The sequence below is a fragment of the Pezoporus flaviventris genome, unplaced genomic scaffold (assembly GCF_033815535.1).
Source record: "Pezoporus flaviventris isolate CSIRO_AGI_PZ_B2104156 unplaced genomic scaffold, CSIRO_AGI_Pfla_v1 ptg000063l, whole genome shotgun sequence".
In the NCBI taxonomy this organism is placed as follows: Eukaryota; Metazoa; Chordata; class Aves; order Psittaciformes; family Psittacidae; genus Pezoporus; species Pezoporus flaviventris.
Window position 1 is genome coordinate 3,759,964 of NW_026892611.1, and position 19,897 is coordinate 3,779,860.

The window sequence follows — 19,897 nt, forward strand, 5'->3', positions numbered from 1 at the left end:
GGTTGCCTCTGGCTCTCTAAGGAGAGTTGCCTAAGCTCTTAATTCTCTCATTATAAATGTAGAGGTTATTACTTGCTTACTTCCCCATTCCAGCCTCACAGGGGACTTAGTTAATGAACATCTGTTAATGTGTAGAAATAAATGCTTTAAAACTGCTGAAGTAGTGGTAGTGCTGCTCAAACAGTGATGGCATGGCTTCAGCTTGGTAATCTGCAGCTTTTTCTCACAAGACTGTGCTGTAAGATTAAATAACCATTTTAGCAAGGTCCTGTAGAGCACAGCTCTACACACAAAGTGCTCCCTGTGCCCCTGGTATTTGTAGGGTGCTCCAGAGAGGAGTTGTGCACCGCTGCATAACCCAGGTATGTGCAATTCAAAGCACGCAGCTCTTGATGAGGGCGTTATGTTCCCAGCTCCAGTTCATTATCCTCACTCCTTGAGGAAAAAAAAAATGAAGCTGTTCCCTAATTTCAAGCTTAGTGATTTCCTTACCCTGCCCTTGCTGAATGCCTGAATCCTGCTGTGTTTCCTGCAGTGGCATGGGGAGGGCTAAGCACCGCTTGCCCTTTCTCGTGGGCCACTGCAGGCGGCTGCCTGAGCATGAAGCCCTCGCTCGCAAGAGTTAATCTTTTCCAGCCTTCGGCAATCTTGGCCTGCTCCTAGAAATCCTGCTGGATGCTGGTGGCTGCCAGAGCCTCCCTCTCTCCCGTCATGTGAGCAGTGTAAACAGGGGCGAGCGGGAGGCTTCACTAGTGGGCCAAAGTTCAGCGGCTGCCTCACGGCCCCACGGCAGCGGCGGGGTTACTGCCGATCAGCCCGGCTGTTGCTATAGCAAAGCCATTGCATAACGCTCGCATTAAATCCGAGCGCGGAGGAGAGGAAGGCCAAACGAGAAAGGTCGCTGTGTTTATCCTCACTTTGTTCACTGCTGCTGAGTCCCACTTAGCTGCTGCAGGGTTCCCAGTGTAGTTCCCAGTAGAACCCCAGTGTGGGTTTTTTACCGGCTGCAGAGAGAGGGCAAGGCCTGTCCCAGAGCTTGCTCAGGTAATCCTGTAATTGGGGCATTCACATGAATGGGGCTGACAAGACAGTGCCTGCAAGAAGATTATTTGCATTAGTAGAAACTTTGCATGCCAGTAAAATTTGTGGGATCAAGCTTACAGCTAAGTTAGGTGTTTAACTTCTTGATACAAGCTGACTTATAAAAGGAAGTGATTCCCTGGTAGCAATAAAATTTGCACCGAGCTAGAGAGCTCAGGGCAGCAGAACCTCAGGATTACAAAGGGTGGGTACACCATGACTTCAAGAAGTAATGCTCCCTGATGCACTGTTCTTTTATTTCAAAGCATTTTACAAAACAAAAGATATGAGTAAGGGAAGAGTGAAGTCCTATGGTCTGCTCCTCAGAGTCCTGGTTTTGCTGGTGACTTGTACTTAAGTTTTAAAACACAAGTTTTGATTGTGGGATTGCTGGGCATTCTGTTCTTACTTTGCACTACTTAAGACTGTCAGGCCCCAGGTGAATTCCTAGGCACTATGGCAAAACCAGTAATAATGAGGAAGTGAGCGCTGCTATGAGCTATTCTGGGAGCTGCCCAGCCATTCCATATAGGCATAATTATGCTCATTCCTTATGGTACAGATGGTGCTTTTGGAGAGATGTAGTCTGTGTTCTTCCCCTGTTATTGTCAGAAATATCAGAGAGACCAGAGACATCCCAAAGTGGTAACTAATGTGCCTAAGGAGCTCAAGGTATTAGTAGACGTGAGTCTACCTTTTTTGGTATCGGGTCAGTTTATCCCTGCTCTGAGAGCTGACATGGACAAGAGCAGGTCATTCTAGGAATGAGAGGCAAAATTCCTAAAGGCCACCAAGTGCTATAGTCCCCATGTGGTATTCAGGCTTTCCACTGAGCATTTCCCTCATACATCTTCTTGGTGTTAGGAAAGTGTTGAAGTGAAGGGCTGCTACATAGAGACCTTTGTCCAGCAGTTGTACTCTAAGATCCCAGGCAGTTGCATGTTTGAAGATGTTTCTCTTATTAGAGGTCTACAGATGAGATTGCTTGGTGGTGCTGATAGGTCTGTTATTTGTCAGTCATCTGGGACAAATAACGGAAATGCACTTTGCCAACAGACACTCAGAAAAAGGTTGGTGGATTTTTGTTTTTCTGAACTATGTAGGGACTTTAATGGTCTTATTTTCCTGCATACCTCTCCAAAATGGGAGTGGAATTGACTTCGTTTCACACTGCCCTATTGTCTGCTGCCCAAACCACATTGCAGAGGGCCAGAGGAGGAACTGCTGACTCATAATTCAGCATGGCAGCCCCAAATCTCATGAGACTACCAAATCTGGTCTCTACTGATGTTTTCAGTAAACTCTGTTAATGGCCCCCAACAGATCACACAGAAGTCCAGCTTCTATAAAATGAAAGAGAGGTGGCTTGCCCAGCACTTGGCAAGTCATTCCTGGCAGTCTGTACTGCTAGAAACTGCTGGTTGTGCTAGAAACAGGCTATATGGTGGCTGGCTGGAAATGTGTTACTGATGTGGGACCTATGGGCACTTAGTATATTCAGGTCACATAATGCTGTCGGGGACAAAATGGTTGTAAGTGGCCTTGGCTTGGCATGCAAAATGTATGTGCAAAATGAATGCAACTCAAACATGAATGAAAGTTGGGAATAAAAAACAACATAAAAAAAAATGCATACAACTTGAGGGTGAAAGGTAAGGGGAGGAACTGCTTTTAAAGAATTCTCATTAAGGACTTGAACTTAATTGGTTTGTCATTACCAGTCCCACCAGGAATCCAGATATACTCCATGGCGCTGTGTGGTTCTTTCATACAACCTGTTGCAGACTTCTGCTTAAATTGAAGTCAGGCTGGACTGAATGAACCAGAGGCCCCTCCTTCCTCTGACAGTTGCATTCAAAGATGTGTGTGACTGTGAGGTATTTGGTGATCACTGCCTTGTGTGATTGATCAGTCAGTGATGATGACAACACAGGTTGGGATGTGCTCTTCGCGCTAGTTCCTGAGCACATTCCAGCAGCATAGTAATAACATGAGTGTCACAGGTGGAGTGTGGCACTTGCACATGAGACTCCCAGGTCTCATTTCTCCTCCTGCAGGTTATGTTTGCAGTGCAGTATTCACCATATTCAGCATTTTGGAGCTTTATGCAGTCTTTTATATATTTTGGGCCCTTCCTTCAAGCCAGTACTAAGATGTTGAACTTGATTCAGTGCAAAGAGTATAGGTTTGTGGGGTTCCCCATACCCAGGATTGCCAAAGCACGTGTTTTAGATTTCAATCTAGAAATCAGAGAACATACATAACACTTTTCTTAGAAGGAGCTCAAACTTCTTTACATAGGTGTGAACATGTAATTATTTCCCTTTCACAGTTTTGATGAGCAGAAGATAGGAAAGCTGTGACTAAATCAGACATCAGTTCAGAATTAGTTGAGCTAAATCTTGTTTACTGGCTTACACAGAAGCCCTGATGCCCCTCCAAACTAGTTTTTTAAAATTACTTTCTAAAACTAGCTCTAGCCACCATAGTTTCTGTGCATTTCTATTCTTGAAAGGTCCCATCAATTGTTTTTGTTTCAAGACATTGAATATGAACTTGTTCCTACAGCGCTTTGTGCTGTAATTCATCAACAAGGCGCTGAGGCACAGACGTCAAATGAATACCAGATTTCAAATTATGATAAGCAATTGTGTCATCTTGGTGAATAAGCATCAATCTCTGCTGAGAAATCATCAATAATTCATTAAAAATTATAAATGAGTACAGGGACATTTGGATAGGTCTTTGCAAACAGTCACTGCTGTGTTCTGTAATAATTCCTTTGAATTTAAACCCAAAGGATGCTTATTTCTCAAACAGAAACACATGGTCATGCCCAAGACAAAAGTTTGTTCCCTGGAGATCTAATTACCATTTACCTTTGGGGAGTTACGGAGGAACTTGGAATATTCTCTGTCAGAGGTGTGCTGTGTTTTACATAGCTCAGTGGAGAAGCATTCACAGCTTGCCTGGACTTCTGAGCAAGCTGAAGGGAACACTGGCTTTCCTTGCACTCTTTCCCTTCACACATGACTTCTGGCTGATACAGCCACATCAGTGGCAGCAGCACTTGCCTGGCATCTAAACTTACTTAATTTACCTTTGAAATTTGTATAAAATAAGCCAAATAAAAGTTAAGCATAGAGGAATAGGATTATGTCCATTCTGCTTTTTTTTCTTTTGTGAAATATTTGAAGTGTATTATATTTTTAATCCTCCAGTTGTTATTTTCACCACTTCCTTTACCCTCTACCTACACCAAACCCTAAGATTCTTATTTCCAATCTTAAAATACGAATCCCAGAATAGCTTGTGTTTCTTTACTATGAGGAGAAGGAGGAAGCTGCTACTGTAAAAATTTCAGCCTGAGCTTCTCTTATCGTAGGTGGCTTTAATTGACAGTTAGCAGCCTGCTTCGGTCCATTTCTCTCCTAAATTGTAGATTGTTACATTCCAATAAGCACGCAGCATCTGTTCTGTGTATAACATGATGTTGCAAGATGCTGATCATGTAAGTGGGCTTTTTCCAATCAAATCAGAGATGTAGATGCAGCCTAACAGCAGTATTTCCCTCCTGTCTGTAACTGGCCATCATAGGAAATGTATAAATAGTTATTAATGTAAGGATTTAAAGGCTCTGCTTCAAGATCTAGGGCGAGCCTGCCTGGACTTATCTTACTGTAATCTCAGAAATAAAAATTCTCTGCTCTGCTTTAGGGAGCATGAAATAATTTCTGTTTGCACAGTTCTTTCAGTTACTTTGATGCTGTGATATAAAGGTCACCGATTGCCTCTGGTCATCACATGGCTTTTTCACTAATTGTAACCTCACGTCATTTTGTTCTGTGGGATCTTTTGCTTTTTGATCCAATTTCAATTGCCCAGATGTTCATTTCATACAGTTAACTTTATACAAAGGGCATCCTTTGTTCCAACAAAAACATCGTGGTCATTGTTCTCAGCTGGGAACCCAGTGCACAGCACTTCACCTGTTTCCTATGTAACCCACCATCAATCTGTCGACCTTTGTGCTGGTTTAATGTAAAGTCATTCATCGGGAGAGGAGGGATAAGGAAGAGAAATTATGCAGAAGTGTTTCCTGGTCCCTAGCCTTGGATTGATTAAGGTCATGCTGCAAGATAAAAAGGCAATAAGAAGTGGGAAAGCTTTTATCTTGACCCTTTTGTTCTGTAGTGGAATGGAGAAATCACATTAGTACCTTCAAAGTTTTTCTCTGGTGTCTCAGGATATATTAATGAAGACCTAAACATCTTCTAGAAGGAACCTTATTGCCACTTCACTCCCTTGCCACCTCTAAAGGTTTCATGGTAAGGCAGAGAGGGTGCTTGCCTGTCCATGTCAGGGTGACTGTCACACAATGAGAGGCACTGCTTCATGATCACCCAGGAGCCTATGGATTGCCCAATTCAACAGGTTTCAAGTGGGACAGATCTCAAGGTTATTCCAACTGCAAGTGTCCTATATAGAACAGCCCCTTTGCTGTTAAGCCCCTTGGACATCACATAGACTTTAATTTAACCTTTAGAGCAATCGTGAGAGCTTAGTTCATGAGCAGATAAATTCCATGGAAAGCTTTGAAAGAAGATTGTACATATAAATGCATTTGCTGTTGCTGGAAGATTTGGAAAGTAGTGGAAAATTGGGCAGGGATTAAGCAGTATATCATGTGAGAAGGGTGTAACTTGGCAATATATATGTGATGGCTTTTGAATCTCTGTTGTGGCCAAGAGACCTTCCAAATGACAGGAATGCAGCCATCTTGAGCCCAAACTTTCCTAGAAAGATGACCCTACAAAATTATCCAGGCTATTGGCAGGGATAGAGTTACTGTCAACATGCACAGTGTTTTAATGGCCAAGGTTGAGGCAGAAGAGGAGCTATGCTCCACAGCCCGCAGCAGGCAAAAAGAGGAGGCTTGGAGAGGTGCTGGCACTAGGCAGTGATTTTTGACATTTCTTTTATCCAGGCAGCTGTAAGAGTGCTGTGCAAGATCTGCACAAGATTGAAGTTTGGTTTAATGTGCTGATGTGATTTGCTGTGACCCCTTTGTAGCTCTCTGGTGCCTGGGCCAGGATATCCAGGACATCCACCATACTCTTCCTGTGCAAGCCTGCAAGTATCTGCTCAGCTTGGCAAACAGAACAGCAAGGAAGTGAGAAGGAGGAAACGAGGGGTCCTGTCTGTTTCTCACTACGCACAGTGGATAGATGACTAGAAAGGTACAGGGTTTTATTTTCGGAAAGCAATATTTCCCATTACTGATCCTGCCAAAATAGGTGAGCAGAGACAGACACTATCCCATGCTGCAGCAGCTGCAGCACCATCATTCTCCATTCCTCTCTTTTCACTCTATAAATCCCTTGACATAGCTGTAAATTCCCTGTACAGTGTCCAGCATAGCTTGCACTGAAAATAGCTGGGCAAACAACACTTCTGGAGCCTTATTCCATTAAAAATGTTGGGTTTTTTCTTCTGTGCATCTCCCAATGTTTCCATGGTCAACAAGGGCTGCATCCAAGCAGACACCTGCACTCAGTATCAGGCACATGTAATGCCTGTAAACATCACTTCCACACTGTAATAGTTTGGAAATAAGGCCAAGTGACCGAACCCCTCTGTCCTTCCCACCAGCACCCTCCAGCAGCATGACCTGGGAGGCTTCTGGTGCAGGACTTGGAGCTTGATCCATCCCAGTGACTGACAGCAGCAACGAGTAGCTCTCTCTGGGGCAGAGGATGTGGAGGGCAGGTGGGGAACCCTGTCTCCTGGGACAAGCTCCAGTCTGCTCCAGGGAATGTGCTAATTTTCACTCCTTTATAGTCCTTTATCTCAGCCCTTCAACCTTGAGCTCAGAGGCATTATCAGCCTTAGCCAGAAAGGCAGTGTGGAGTTAACCAGTGAAGTGCTGATTGTTTCTGATGTGAAGTCCTGAAGGTAAAACCACAATGAATGCAAGCAGCAAGCCAGTGGACTTTTCAGGTTTGGTGAGGACTGATTTATTATATTAGGAAAACTATTTTGTACTGAATAGATGGTTTTGCGAGGTACAGCAGTTTTCAGAGTCTGCATGCCCCACAAAGTTCCTGTAGACACCTCCTGTAAGAATGTCTCTTGTGTGCATTGCAGTACATGCATATAAACTTGTTTTTCGTAGTCACCTTTTCATCCTTATCTGGACTCAATTATTGCTACATAGAGCACAGGCAGAAAGTTACTGGTCTCGTGCTTTCTGTGAGATCCCTGCTATCTGGGTAACACTTAATATTTTGACTTTACAAAGCATTAATCTTGATTAATGTATTGGCAGTTCTGCTACTGACTTATCAGGTGACATTGAGCATGTCGTTTAACCTGTGTGTCACTTTTCATGTTTACAGAATGGGCTAAGAATACTTCAGTGGGCCATCGTGGCTATTAATGAGTTATGAATGTGCTTATGTACACGTGTGTCTTGTTTGGCAATATCAGCTTCTCTGCTTTTGGTGCCTGACAAATACTATGTAAGAAAAAGAATTCCTGGAGTGATCCCTCCAGGAGCAGCAGTAAGTGGGTAGAAGCAGAATTAGTTTGCAGAATCAGGTCAGTGTTCATGGAGTTAATTTGCTCGTGCCTTCAGATTGTTTTGTTTCCAGGGATTGTAAACCGTTGCCTCCAGCTGTTCATTTCCATTGACGAGGGTGATCTTTATCTGTCTAAACTAGTTAAATCCTGCTCCACTACCGGGCTGCTTTTTTTGGAGACAGCCCAATAAAGCTGAGTGCAGTGGCAGTGACACCAAAGCCTCCTGGACACCAGAAATTCCAAACCCTACATTTTTTTTTCCTGACTCTCACTGTTGGAGTCCCTCCTGCTTAATGGGACTCTTCACTTCCTCCATTTAACCCTTGTCCAAATAAGGGAATGGTAATTTGCATTGTAAGTGGCCAGTGAAAAATCCCTTTTAGACTAATTTACTACTTTAGTATTATCAGATTAAGCCTTGACATAACCTCAAAGGTACCATTTGAACAACTAAAGCACTGTTAGACTTGCACTTAGGCTCTGCTCCGTGTGCATGCTGCTTGGGATGGTTTAGTTGATGCATATTTTTAAAATGTGCTCCATTGAAAGCTTGCTGTGGTGTGCTGGGACTTCGAGGTCAGCAGCGCCTCTTCCTCTTCACAGATGAGATGTGCAAGTTTCTGTCTTAAGCAGATGAGGTGCAGGTTTGTTGGGTTGATGAGACAGCCACCAGATGTACCAAAGAATCTTTCCCTGTGATGGAATTCAAGCAAAGATGCTGTCTGTACAGTAAGGAACTGAAAACAACAACAAAAATTTCTGTTGTTGGTAACACCCCTACAGGGACCATAGCAGAATGTGTGCACTAATGTGGAAGTGCCTTCTCTTGCTGCGGGGGTTTCTCATAGCACAATATTTTGGCCTGTGCTGAGCAGGAGCACAAACACTATGGATGAAATGCTGATGGTCAGTTTGTACTTCAGGCTCTTCTTTCTGCTACTACTGTTAACAGCAGTGGGAAAATCTGTGGCCAGAAGACCTCTCATAAAGACCCAGGCTGAGCTTTAATTTGGAATGTGCCAAGGAGACATTTTCCTATTGCTGCAGATGTTCTCATCCTTGCTGTCTAGGGAGTCAGACCCTGCTCTCTGCAGCAAACAGCTGGATCAGTTCAGATCCAAACCCCTATGTCTGTGAAAGGCTCTGTAGCCACTAAACTACCTCACAGCAATTATCAGAGTATCAGAGGAGGGAAAAGGTCTGAGGAGAAGACCAGTTTAACATGCCATTATAGGTCTTTAGCAGCTGTGCGTTATCCTATTGTTACTAATAACCTTTTTAACTTTGCAAGCAATGTTTTCTTGGCATCATTCAAGCATAATGACTTGGGGGGTCAAATTCAGCTCTCAGTTGTGTAAATATGGGATGATTCTCTTGGCTGTCTGGTGTTATTTTGCATTTGGCTCATGGTTCTTGCCCCTAAAAGCCAGGCAGAGTATTCAGTCACAGTATTTCTTTGCATACCCAGTTGGTATGCAAAGCATAAAGTAAACAGATGAACTACTATCAAATCCATGCAATATAATTATGGCTTTATTGTCCTTTGGTTGAGGTGAATGGGTTAGTCCTTTATAAATGAGAACAGGAGTGTGCTTGTTACTTTTCATATGTAATTCCACCAATAGACAACGATTGTAAACTCAGGAAAATGTGTTTTAAAAGGGGTTTTAAATAAAGAGAAAGAAATTCGGTTTGGGTTAATAAAGAATCATTGAACAGAATAGTTGTTGCTTGGGGTAAAGCTGTCAGAAAGCCCACCTTAATGGTGAGAAAGGGAGACCTTGGTGAATCTATGAGGAAGGAGTTGGAACTGCTGTTTCCCTTCTAGCCCCCCAAGATACAAGCTTGTAAGACTCTTAAGTAAGGTTCAGTAGTTTTATATGGTAAATAAATTTATCTTGATTTCAGTATCTCTTTTCTAGCATGGTCTTTGCAAAGTTCTCAGCAATGAAATGACTAACTGCACTTCTTATTTTCAGGGATCTTCCGGATAATCCAGCTGTGGAATGGGACACACAGCTCCTTGCTGCCTTTGTGCTAAAGCATATAGAAGCCAACAACATCAACCTGGTAATGTGAAACTTTCTACAGCATAGGCAATTTCCACATTACTTTTGAGCTAGTGTTCTAGGTTTTTTATTCCCTCTGAAAGCTTTCTTTGAAGTCTTTAAATTTGGGATTTTGCTTCTGACATCTGTGAAATAGTCTAGGATAGGGAGAGAGTGTATTTACTCATTTTGAAATATTTGCTTTATAACGTTTGTCCGTTTCTGTAGCTAGATCTTACGAAGCTGCTTTTGGGTTGTAGCATCACCAACCTTCACGGAAGTAAAAGCTTCAAATTGGTTAAAACTCTGTTGAAACTAAGATTCACTGTAGTGATCTTGAGGTTTGTTAATTGTAGCAGACCCTCTGAACAAGCCCAACTGAATTTCAGGTCTAAAATGATACTTGAAAGCAAGTTTGCATTTTATAGTCTAAGACTTAGTGTGAGTATTCATACAGCTCCTTTGTCTTGACAAGTAAGACATGGTCATTCTGATCCTCTTCCAAACACTTCAAACAATTGCTACAAGTTCAAAACAAATAGAATTGCTCCACTGGGCAGTTAGGAAAAGGATGATGGTGTAATTCGGGTGGTTCTTTCCTCTCTGGAGATCTTTTATTGCTTCCAAGTGAGAAATGAACAGTGGAGGAATTTTGCTTTACTAACTCCTCAAATGTTTTCTACATTTTAAAGCAACCATTTTGACCCTGTTGCCAGGTTTCATTGATGAAGAGAGTCCATCTGGGACTTGGCTTTACATTTAGGCTTAGATTTGAAGTACATTGGCAGGCATGTGTTACACATTAGCAGGGATATAGGACAGGACTGAGGAATATTCAACTGGGGAAATTTCCTAGCACTGGTATAGTTGTGGCTTTTTTCCCCACAGAATAGGAGTAAGGGCCTAAGCATGGAAAAGGTTGTGTTCTGTTCTCTGTTGAACCTTGCTGTTATCAGGCATGTCACTGTCACACACTGGTTAGCAGCAAAATCCTCAAACTCTTAAGGCGTTACAGCAATTCACAAAATGAGAGGCCGCATCTCCTGTAGCATGAGAAACCCATGAGCACAAAAGCCCAGCATCCTGCATCCAAGTTTGTATTGATTCTGAAGCTAATTTTCCATTAAATTCATTGTTGTGCACAGACAGGTGCAGTTTTCCTGGACTCCTTTGGGTCTTTTGGTCCCACGAATAGATAGGTTTTCATCTAACCTGAAAGCTCCTAACACAAGAGGATTTGTATTGCATGTTTGTGTTCTCGTGGGCACTAGGACCAGTGTACCAGAATCCCAGTAGAAACTCTGAAAACACTAGAATTCCTCTAGATGGTTTGAAAGCATTAGAATGTGGCCTCAGAGACAGAACATGCACAGTCACTGGTGCTGTCTCGGTGTGCTGCAGGGTCAATGTAGCTGCAGTTAACTGCAGCAGGACCCACTGCCTTGCCCTCAGCACTTCCTTGATGAGCATTGAGGACATGTTACTGTAGCAGAACACAGCAGCAGTGCCAGAAGTGCCTGAAGCAGCTTCTGGGGGATGGTGGTAATGAACTGCTGTGTGAACTTACAGTATCTTAAGTGTCCCAAGTACTCACACAGCTCTGCGATGTTTGCTAAAACACCATCCTTTTAGGAGCAGACCCAGTTTGCCAACAACAGCAAGGGAAGCGTTTACCTTTGAACATTCTGCATCTTAAAATTTCAGAGCTGGCTATCTGTTAACCACTCTTGGAGCATCTCTGCTGTCCTAAGACAGAGGCCTTGCCTTGAGAGGTAAACTGAGTCTATTTTTCAGTAATGTTGAAACTGATAGAATTGGTGTAACTTGTTAGAAGAGGAGTCTTGTCAAAACATAATCTGACAGGGTTTCAAGCACAACAGGCGCTAACTCAATGGAGCCAATGTGACTGGAAGACGTATTGTTTCAGCTATCCCAGTGGGAAAACTTTCACTATTTCTCCCTGTAGTCATAGCATAGACGATGGTATCTTTTATTTACAGAACATATGTTTCATCTGGTAGTGGGGAAACGGGCTGCAACTCCAACATAGAATCATAGAATAGTTAGGGTTGGAAAGGACCTTAAGATCATCAAGTTCCAACACCCCTGCCATGGGCAGGGACACCTCACACTAAACCGTATCACCCAAGGCGTCGTGTCTGAAAGGGAAGATTGCAAGGCAAGGAGTCACACCGTGTTGTGCATAATTTCATCCCATTGCATAGTTACTCATTTCCTCAATTGCCCTGGAAGTCCATGAGTAACTCAATCTTTTTGTGAGCTATAGGGACATATTTCATCCAAGCTCTACATTAAACAGTGCAGATGCAGAAATTAACAGTTGGTGTACTCAAAGCCAGAACTAATTTATAGACTTCGGAAATTATTTCCTGCCTTCTGGATTTTATAAGCAAGAGCAGTGTTGCTGGGAGAGGCAGCCAGGGCTAGTCTCTCTCCATCCAGATGAGAAAGTATTCTGTGTGTAAGGCTCTAGATTACAAAATCCTGTTCTTCAGGATCTTGGGTTTTGGTGCTAGCAGAGCTTGGATTAGGTGACATTCAGACTGTGTTTGGGGCAGATGTACAGCCAAGACCAGAATTCAGCACGTTTTTACAAGCTACTTTCCACTATGGATTGATGAAAGCATCATCCATGCAAACTGGTTATGGAAGAGTTCCATTGTCTTGGGTCAGATCAGATCAGCCAGACCTATCTACAAAAGGTGTTCAAGTTGGAGCTTATGTTTGAGAGGGTGCATTCAGCTTTGTTCTGGATCTTGGTCTCAACACCCCTGAAATTCAAGAGCATTTTAATGTGTGGTGTTTGTAGAGGATTTTAAATGCTTTTGAAGAATACAAGATACAGAGTGGAGCAGCATGTGGAGTTTGCTAGAGGAGGCAACAGAGCTGGGACAGGCTTTGGCATCCCTTTTCCTCCCTTACTTATGTTACAGTCTCCTCAGGTGTGTTTTGGGGTACATGAGCAGGAGGCTCCCAGAATCCTTTTAAGAGTTGGTGCATAACTTACACACCTTTAGCTCAAACCTAGTGGACACTGTGATGTTGATTGTGATTGGATTTTTCCATTTTCGTCCAGTCCTACTTTCTTTTTAATCTTTAGCTTCTCTGATTTAGTAGCAACAAGAGACATCCCCAAACGCACAAGAGGCTCAAAGGGCTTTTGCATGTCTTTGGCCTCTGCATGAAGTGATGCTCAGAGGAAGGCATCACTCGATGAAAATGGAGTTGCTTGCTATGGCAGTTTATGGATGGCCCTTCTTAAAAAGAAAAGAGACCTTTCTATCACCAGCAGTCTACTCTCAAGCAGATGTGTGCTCTGAAACACAGGGTGACGCCAGGAAGAGCAAGGGAGACCCACAGCTTTGTGTGCTTTTTTTTTCTGATGCACATGGTATGTAGTGAGAGCATGGACTCCAGACCTCTTGGGAGTTTTCTCTTCTGCTAGTAATTGAGTAAGTTCCTCTGTGCTCTCCCCTTTCCGGAAGGGATTTCTGGACCTGTTTGTCTTGGCTGTTGCTCTGGCTTGCACTAGTGAAAGCGCCATTTCCTGAATACCAAGGTCACCCAGAAGAAAACCCAGCAACACCGACAGCAGCAGCTCCCATTTCAGAGCAGGTGTGGGGAGGGAACTCCCTCTTGCCCTAAAGATTTCATTGAGTAATAATTTCCACATCAAGTATATTTACTATCCCAGCCTTTTGCTTCCAGAACTGGCTAAGCCTGTTTTTAACCCAGACAGTTTCAAGATGTTCAGGTTTTCTCATCCTGCCCTGAGTGTTTGCTTGGTTTCATCATCAGCCTGGTTGAGGTGATGGGTTAAAAGCAAGCACACCAGCTAGCTGCACCATGCTCCCGTGTGAAAGTATCTTCTGCATGTGAGAAAGAAATTCAGATCTGTTATCAATGAAATGAACCCCTGAAGCCAGAGGAATACATTTACATGTGATTGCTGACTGCTTCAAATCATGAGCACCATGGTGATGTTGTGGAGTCAGTGTGTAAGACAGCAGACCTAGAAGCTACATACTGGATAGGTGGCATCTCACTGCTGTCTCAGACCCAGCCAGTCAGTATGTTAAGAGGGATCTCTAAAGGTGAAGATCTCGTGTTTCAGAGGTGGTATATTTGCAGATAAAGTGAATGCCACCATGGCCACTATTCAGATACCTTGGGAATTGTACTTCAAATTTGTGTATTTGAAGAGACAGACAATTCAGCTGCAGATGTCCTAACAGTAAATTAGATGACAACTCCATGCAAACTCTTTAGCTACTTCAGATGTTAGGTAAGCCCAGCAGCACTAAGAACAGCAGCTCATATTTCAAAACAGATGTAGAGAAGGAGAACCTCCAAAGGTGTTTCTGACAGATAATTTCCGTGTCAAGAATGTTTCCTAACCCAGCCCCATGCTCCCACAGTTGGCCTGAGCCAGTTTTGTCAAAACAATGATTAGCTTATTTAGTCTGCTCACTGTAGTCTCTTATCTTGGTCTTCTGGTTTGTTCTCTTGTACCTCCATAGAAGGAAAAATGTGTGTTTTGGCTTGCCTGGGGTTTTGAGCTTGGTTTCCTAAGGAAACAAGAATAATGTAATTGTGTTTATGTGTGTGCACATCATGTTTCAAAATACTTTAGAGCCCATTGGCTAATTTTAACCGCATTTGACAGCAGGGTAATGGTCTTAAAAATGTTCTGTTTGTACAGATTACATGAAAATAAATGACCAGCAGAAGAGACAAACCCTCTCTCTGTCCCCGTTCAGTAGAAAGGTTTAGTGCAAGTCCAGCCCTTGGCAGACTCTTACTATTATTCACCTGCATAGGAATTTATTCTGCCTGCAGTGAGTGAGGTAATACTGTCATCTTAGGGAAGTACCATTTTAGGTAGAAATTACTTCAGAGCGTGTTTTTTCTTATCTGTAAAATACAGGGTGCACTGCTCATTTGTTTCCTGAGCTGTGCAGGATTAAATGATGTCTTTCCCAGATGAGCTACTCCCAAAGCTAATATCCTTAGGGGGAAGTTAGCACCATGCCAGGCCGTGGCTGGCATGCTGTCCCTGCAGAGAGCCTCTCAGGTAATGCAGTTGTATAGCAAAAGCAGCCAAAGCTGAACACAGTTATTGCCCTTATAAAATAGGGGTTGACCAGAAAATGCCTCTTCGTACCTGAACAAAACCAAACTGAGTCCCACCACTTCCTGCCAGCCATGAATAACCCCACTGCTTGGTGGCAGCACTATTACAGCTGCTGGATGAAGCAGAGAGTCTAACTGGACTTGTCCTGGGTGGATGGGTTTATGAACAGGCTGGGCTGGAGTTGGTGGTTTTGGAAGTATTTGTTATCACTGTCTTTGTGCTTCCTCTCCCTCTTTACACAATATCCCCTGTGTTTGAGAGGGCCCCTCCTGCTGGAGGGTGGAGTAGTACGTTGCGGGACGGGCAGGGCGGCTTTTGATCTTCCCTTGATCTTTAACCCAGTGCTTCAGGCCCTGCATATAGAACAGATTTTGAGAATGGAGCTGTGGTGAGTAAGCAAGGCAGTAGCATTTCCTTCCCTGAAGAGAGAACAAGTTGGCAAGGAAGCAGACATTGATTGAAATGTGGGGAGGTTATGATTTCTTCCTAGCCATGGAGAAGGGATCTGTGGAGAGCCCTGCTGCTTGGCCTCTCCCAGAGCAAACACTTAACTTTAGACTGTCCGAGGACTGTCACTTTTGCCTTCTGGAAAGCCTACCAGCACATATACCCTGTCTGTTCTGCACTTTATGCTGCCAGTTAGTCTTCTAGGTTGGAAGTGGGAGCCTTTTAGTACTTGACAGTACTGTGCAGAGGGAGCCCTTGGGGTGGGTGGTTCACCCCTGACACATCACTGGTAGGTCTGAGGGCAGGAAGCCAAGGATATTCTGTGCTTTGGAGAGTGACTTGTTAGTGGTGGGTTCACTCATTACTCCTGCGTTATGAAGTTCCCATTTCTCCCTCCAGAGAAGCAATAAACAACATGATCTTCTCATGCAGTGAAAAGCCCAGCTTAATGGTATAAAAAGCGCAGTCAGCTGAATCTTTAAAAAAGCTAATTCTCATATCGGAGTATTTTATCACTGTGTTATCCTGTGAGGAAGCCTCGTTGCAATCAGGACAGTAGATTGTGTTGCTCTTGTTCAAGCAATTCATGGTACAACAAACTATAGTTCCACCCTGTAGTGCTCAGGCATTCTAATATGTTCTTGTATCCAGGAGAGAATGATTCAGAGAGCGAGACCTCTTGGGTCAGGAACAAGTTAGTAACAGATTGCTTTGAAAGTAACCTTTTGGCCTGGCAATAAGTACCAAGTGCATCCTGCCAGTGGGAACAGGGTATTCGTCATCTTTCTGTTGTTCAAGCTGTTAGACCATGCAGTCATCTAGGTCCAGAGAGTCTTGTTTGTTTAGTTGTATCTCTGTAGCATGAGTACACACAAGGCCTCATTGTGCAGTACAAAAGGAACTCTCTGGAAACAATGGGCTGGGACAGTGCTGTTTGAGATGTCAAAGTTGGTAACTGCACAGTTTCCTTCTTCAGAATGGTTATTGTTCTGTGGTTTTATTGCAGGTGGTAACCTTTGATGCAGGAGGAGTGAGTGGTCATGCAAACCACATTTCTCTTTACACGGCTTTAAGGTACAGTGTTCTTCACGCTTTACTGAATGCCTCGCTATAGTGTTACAAAGTGAACATGGTGTTTGGGTGTAAGCAGAAAGTTAATAGCTACAGCTAAAAGCAGTATGAAGTTCACTGATACAAGTGAGTGGCAGGCTAGGGGACATGATACTACTTGGAGAAACTCTCACAGCTCTGCAGATGACCTACAGCATCCTTTATTATTCCATCTGCTGGTGCTTTGCCAGTCTCCCTTTCACTGGGCCCTCTTTGCTCTTCCTGTCCTTGATCCCACTAAAATATGCCACAGATCACATTGCACTTCTGGTTTGAGGAGAGTGTGTGAATATCTGATGCCTGAGCTGGTGGTACTTGGATTTTGGGAAGTTCTACACTGTTGTTCCAGAGGATGTTGCCATCTTGTGCAGGTACCTGAATTTACCTCTCTGACCCAAGGATGTTGATCCTTCACTGAAGCATGTCTCTATTTACCACTCTTCCTAAGTCAGTTCATTCCTTCACCACTTTATTTGTTACATTCTGAGAACGTCTGTCCCTATGCTGTGACTGGAAGGCTACTAGACAACAATACCTTGTATTAAGACCTTTTAAGCTTTTGTAGAAAAGACAGCTACTGTGTTTTATTTTAACCCTGTGCTCATTTAGACCTCATTGTGTTGTAGAGAGATCTCCTCCAGAGCTGCCCCTGCCTTTCCCAGGCATGAGAAGAACTCTTTGCAAGTATATCTTATATTTTTAGCACCCATTTGTTTTCTGAATCATCTGTGTGATTCCAATAATTCTCTGGCTCTCCTTGCTAACAGCATCACAAAGATTTGCCTTTCCTGCTTGCCTAGAGAAAGCTACAGTGCCACGGAACCCATACTCTGACCTACAGAGCTGCTCTGGGAAGATGCTGAAAGTCTTTGATGCTGAGGGCTGGAATTCAGTGTTAGAGGGGTTCATGGCTTTTCCCAGCAACTTCTGAAATAGCCTCACAGAAGGCAAAGGGGTGGAGTTAAAGCAAACTGTGCTTGTTTGAGCTAAGCAGAGAGATGCTTTCCAGCACAATGTTATTTGAGGAGTGAGGAACAGAGGTTGATGACCGATGCTCACCCCACTGGCACAGAGGGACCAGAGAGCTTTCAGATGCCTGGACTTCTGCTCAGTCAACTGCTGTATGCCCTGCAAATAGGAATGGAGGGTGGATTGTTAGGTGTCACTCTAAAGCCCTCTAATACAGGGAAAACAAGCTAGCAGCTGAATTATGTATGAGAAAGTTAAGGAAAACTCTCCATTTTGATCACAGCTCTACTGTTTTCTCACTTTGTGGCTGTGCAGAACTCGCTTTCCCACCTCACGCTGTAGGTTGCCTGTGTGTGCTCTAGGATGGTAAACCTCTTCTCAGAGTATGTTACTAGGAAGTATTCATTACCTGCAAGCCCCTTGAACTCAAACCTTTGCATTATTCCATAGCCTCCAGCAGAACATTGTCCTGGGTTGATGAAATACATGCTGATAGAGACACCAAAGTCTAAGCAGGGTCTCATTAACTAAGGGCTGGTTTGTGTCTTGTTTCTATCCCAGTCCTGAATCAGCAGAAATAAGCATGGTGGCCCAGTCATCTACATGTGGCAGGAGTGATGCTGTGGCCACTGGAAGGTTAAATTTATTTTTAGTGGCTTGCTTGCCCTCATTATTTTTCAGTTTGTGCTCTGGAGGAAGTAGAGCGTGACTGCATCACTCCTGATTTCCAGTGCCCTGATGAGTTCTCACATATTGGCCAGTACAGGCAGTGAGTGCTGGGAGCATATGCTGAGGCACCCCACATCCCTCCCTGCCAGCAGGGCTTTGCCAAGCAGTGGTTGCTGCCTCTGGGGCCCCACTGCTACATGGCAAGAAAAAAGCAAATGAACTCTTGCCTCCAGGTACTGTGTGCAATCTACTAGTAACCATCTTTAAAAAGATCTGCAGGGTTCTGCCTCCACTGTGGCTGTAAGTGGAAAGAATGAAGCAGAGGGCTGGTGCAGTGATCCTCAGCTCTTCTGGATGCTTGTAATCAATGAGAGATACACTTGTGCCCGCTACCTAAGTGATTGCTGTCTGCAAGAGCAGGGGTAGGACAGGCTCTGTGACCTGTCCCACAGCTTCTTGCTTCAGCAGGTTCAAATTACTGAACAGCTTCAAGGAACAGAACAGTTCAGCCAATGGTCATAGCTGAGCAGAAGCTCAGTATTATCTGCTAAGGGCATAAGTGTTCTTTCTAGTGTCTGGAACAGAGGTTATATTCAAAGGAGCAGGAACCATTCAGAACAAATGTGCCCTTTCCCTTGCAGCAACCTTCCTCCTGACAGCTTGCAGGGAGTCCAGCTGCTGCTGTGTGTCTGGGCTTCAGATCTGGGAGGAACTGTGAAATGCCAGGGTCTGAGGTTGGTTTTTCCTTCTGCAAGGGACAAATAAGAAAAAAACAGGATGGGAGAAGAGCGCAAATTGCTGTTTGATTTCAGTCTCTGCTGGGAGTGTTTCAGTTCTGGCTTCCAGATGGGGAAAAAAAAACAAAATCCCAAACCCAAGAAAATCCTGTTACAGAAAAGAATTGGAAGCAATCCTCTCTAGCTCTGCTTATTTCCTTGTCACCTTGATTTGGCAGCATCATTCTCTCCTATCCTCCAAAAGGCCAAGGGAGGCTGCATCCTTTACATGTGTCTACAAGTAAGAGCAGGTCTTGAGTGACATCAAGGTCACTTTACTCCCCTCTCAGCCCTTGGCCAATCAGTGGGCACTACAGCAATAAGCATGGTAAACACTACGTGACAGGAATATTTGAGAACCTCTTTCCCGCACTTTGAAATGACAGTGTTTGCACAGAGATCACATGTAATATCTAGGTGGTTTAGTTTTGAATGAGTCATTGTGCATTTTTGATTTTAAACAAGCCCTCTCCCAGTAGCCTGGCAAATGAGGGGCTAGTTTTGTTGTTTGCTTGCTTGCCTAGGGTGGAGAGGAATGGTCTTTGTGAGGGGGAGGAAGGATTGTACCACTTCTTCAGTGAGTTATCAAATCCATTTCATCCCAGCTAGAACAGAAAAGAATAGTCCTTGTCTGCTTAGGGCAGAGCAAACTGAGTGGAAAATAGGAGCTGCTATATTTAACCACTGTGCATTATGTTGTTATAGCAACTGCATCCATAAAACTTATATCAATGATGCCATATAAAAAGGCTACATCAAAGACTCATTAGCTGAGCCTGTTCTCAATTCCATTTGGAAAAACACTTCTCAGTCCTGCAGGATGTTTGTTAACATTCACCAACTCAGTGGCAGGTTGTAAATGAGACTGTGCAGAGATAATATTTGGGAGCTTAGTGCTTTATCACCCTTGAGCTGATTATGACGCAGCTGGAGTGCCACCAATGCCTTGTTGCACTTACCTGTCACAGCCTGACTACTGAATGCCCCATTTATGAATGCCATGGGATGTGTCATGGAGCAGAAGGGGTGCACTGAGGCTCCCTGGAAGGGGAGGATTGATT

At 43.8% G+C, this 19,897-nt stretch overlaps 1 protein-coding gene across 1 annotated transcript in view; it reads left to right on the forward strand.

Moving 5' to 3' along the window:
• PIGL (phosphatidylinositol glycan anchor biosynthesis class L) overlaps positions 1-19,897 on the forward strand; it is a 56,718-nt gene that overhangs the window by 26,645 nt on the left and 10,176 nt on the right. The window contains exons 3-4 of the mRNA XM_061470244.1: positions 9,642-9,732; positions 16,319-16,386. Coding sequence (XP_061326228.1) covers positions 9,642-9,732; positions 16,319-16,386 — 159 coding nt within the window. The remainder of the gene's footprint in view (positions 1-9,641; positions 9,733-16,318; positions 16,387-19,897) is intronic.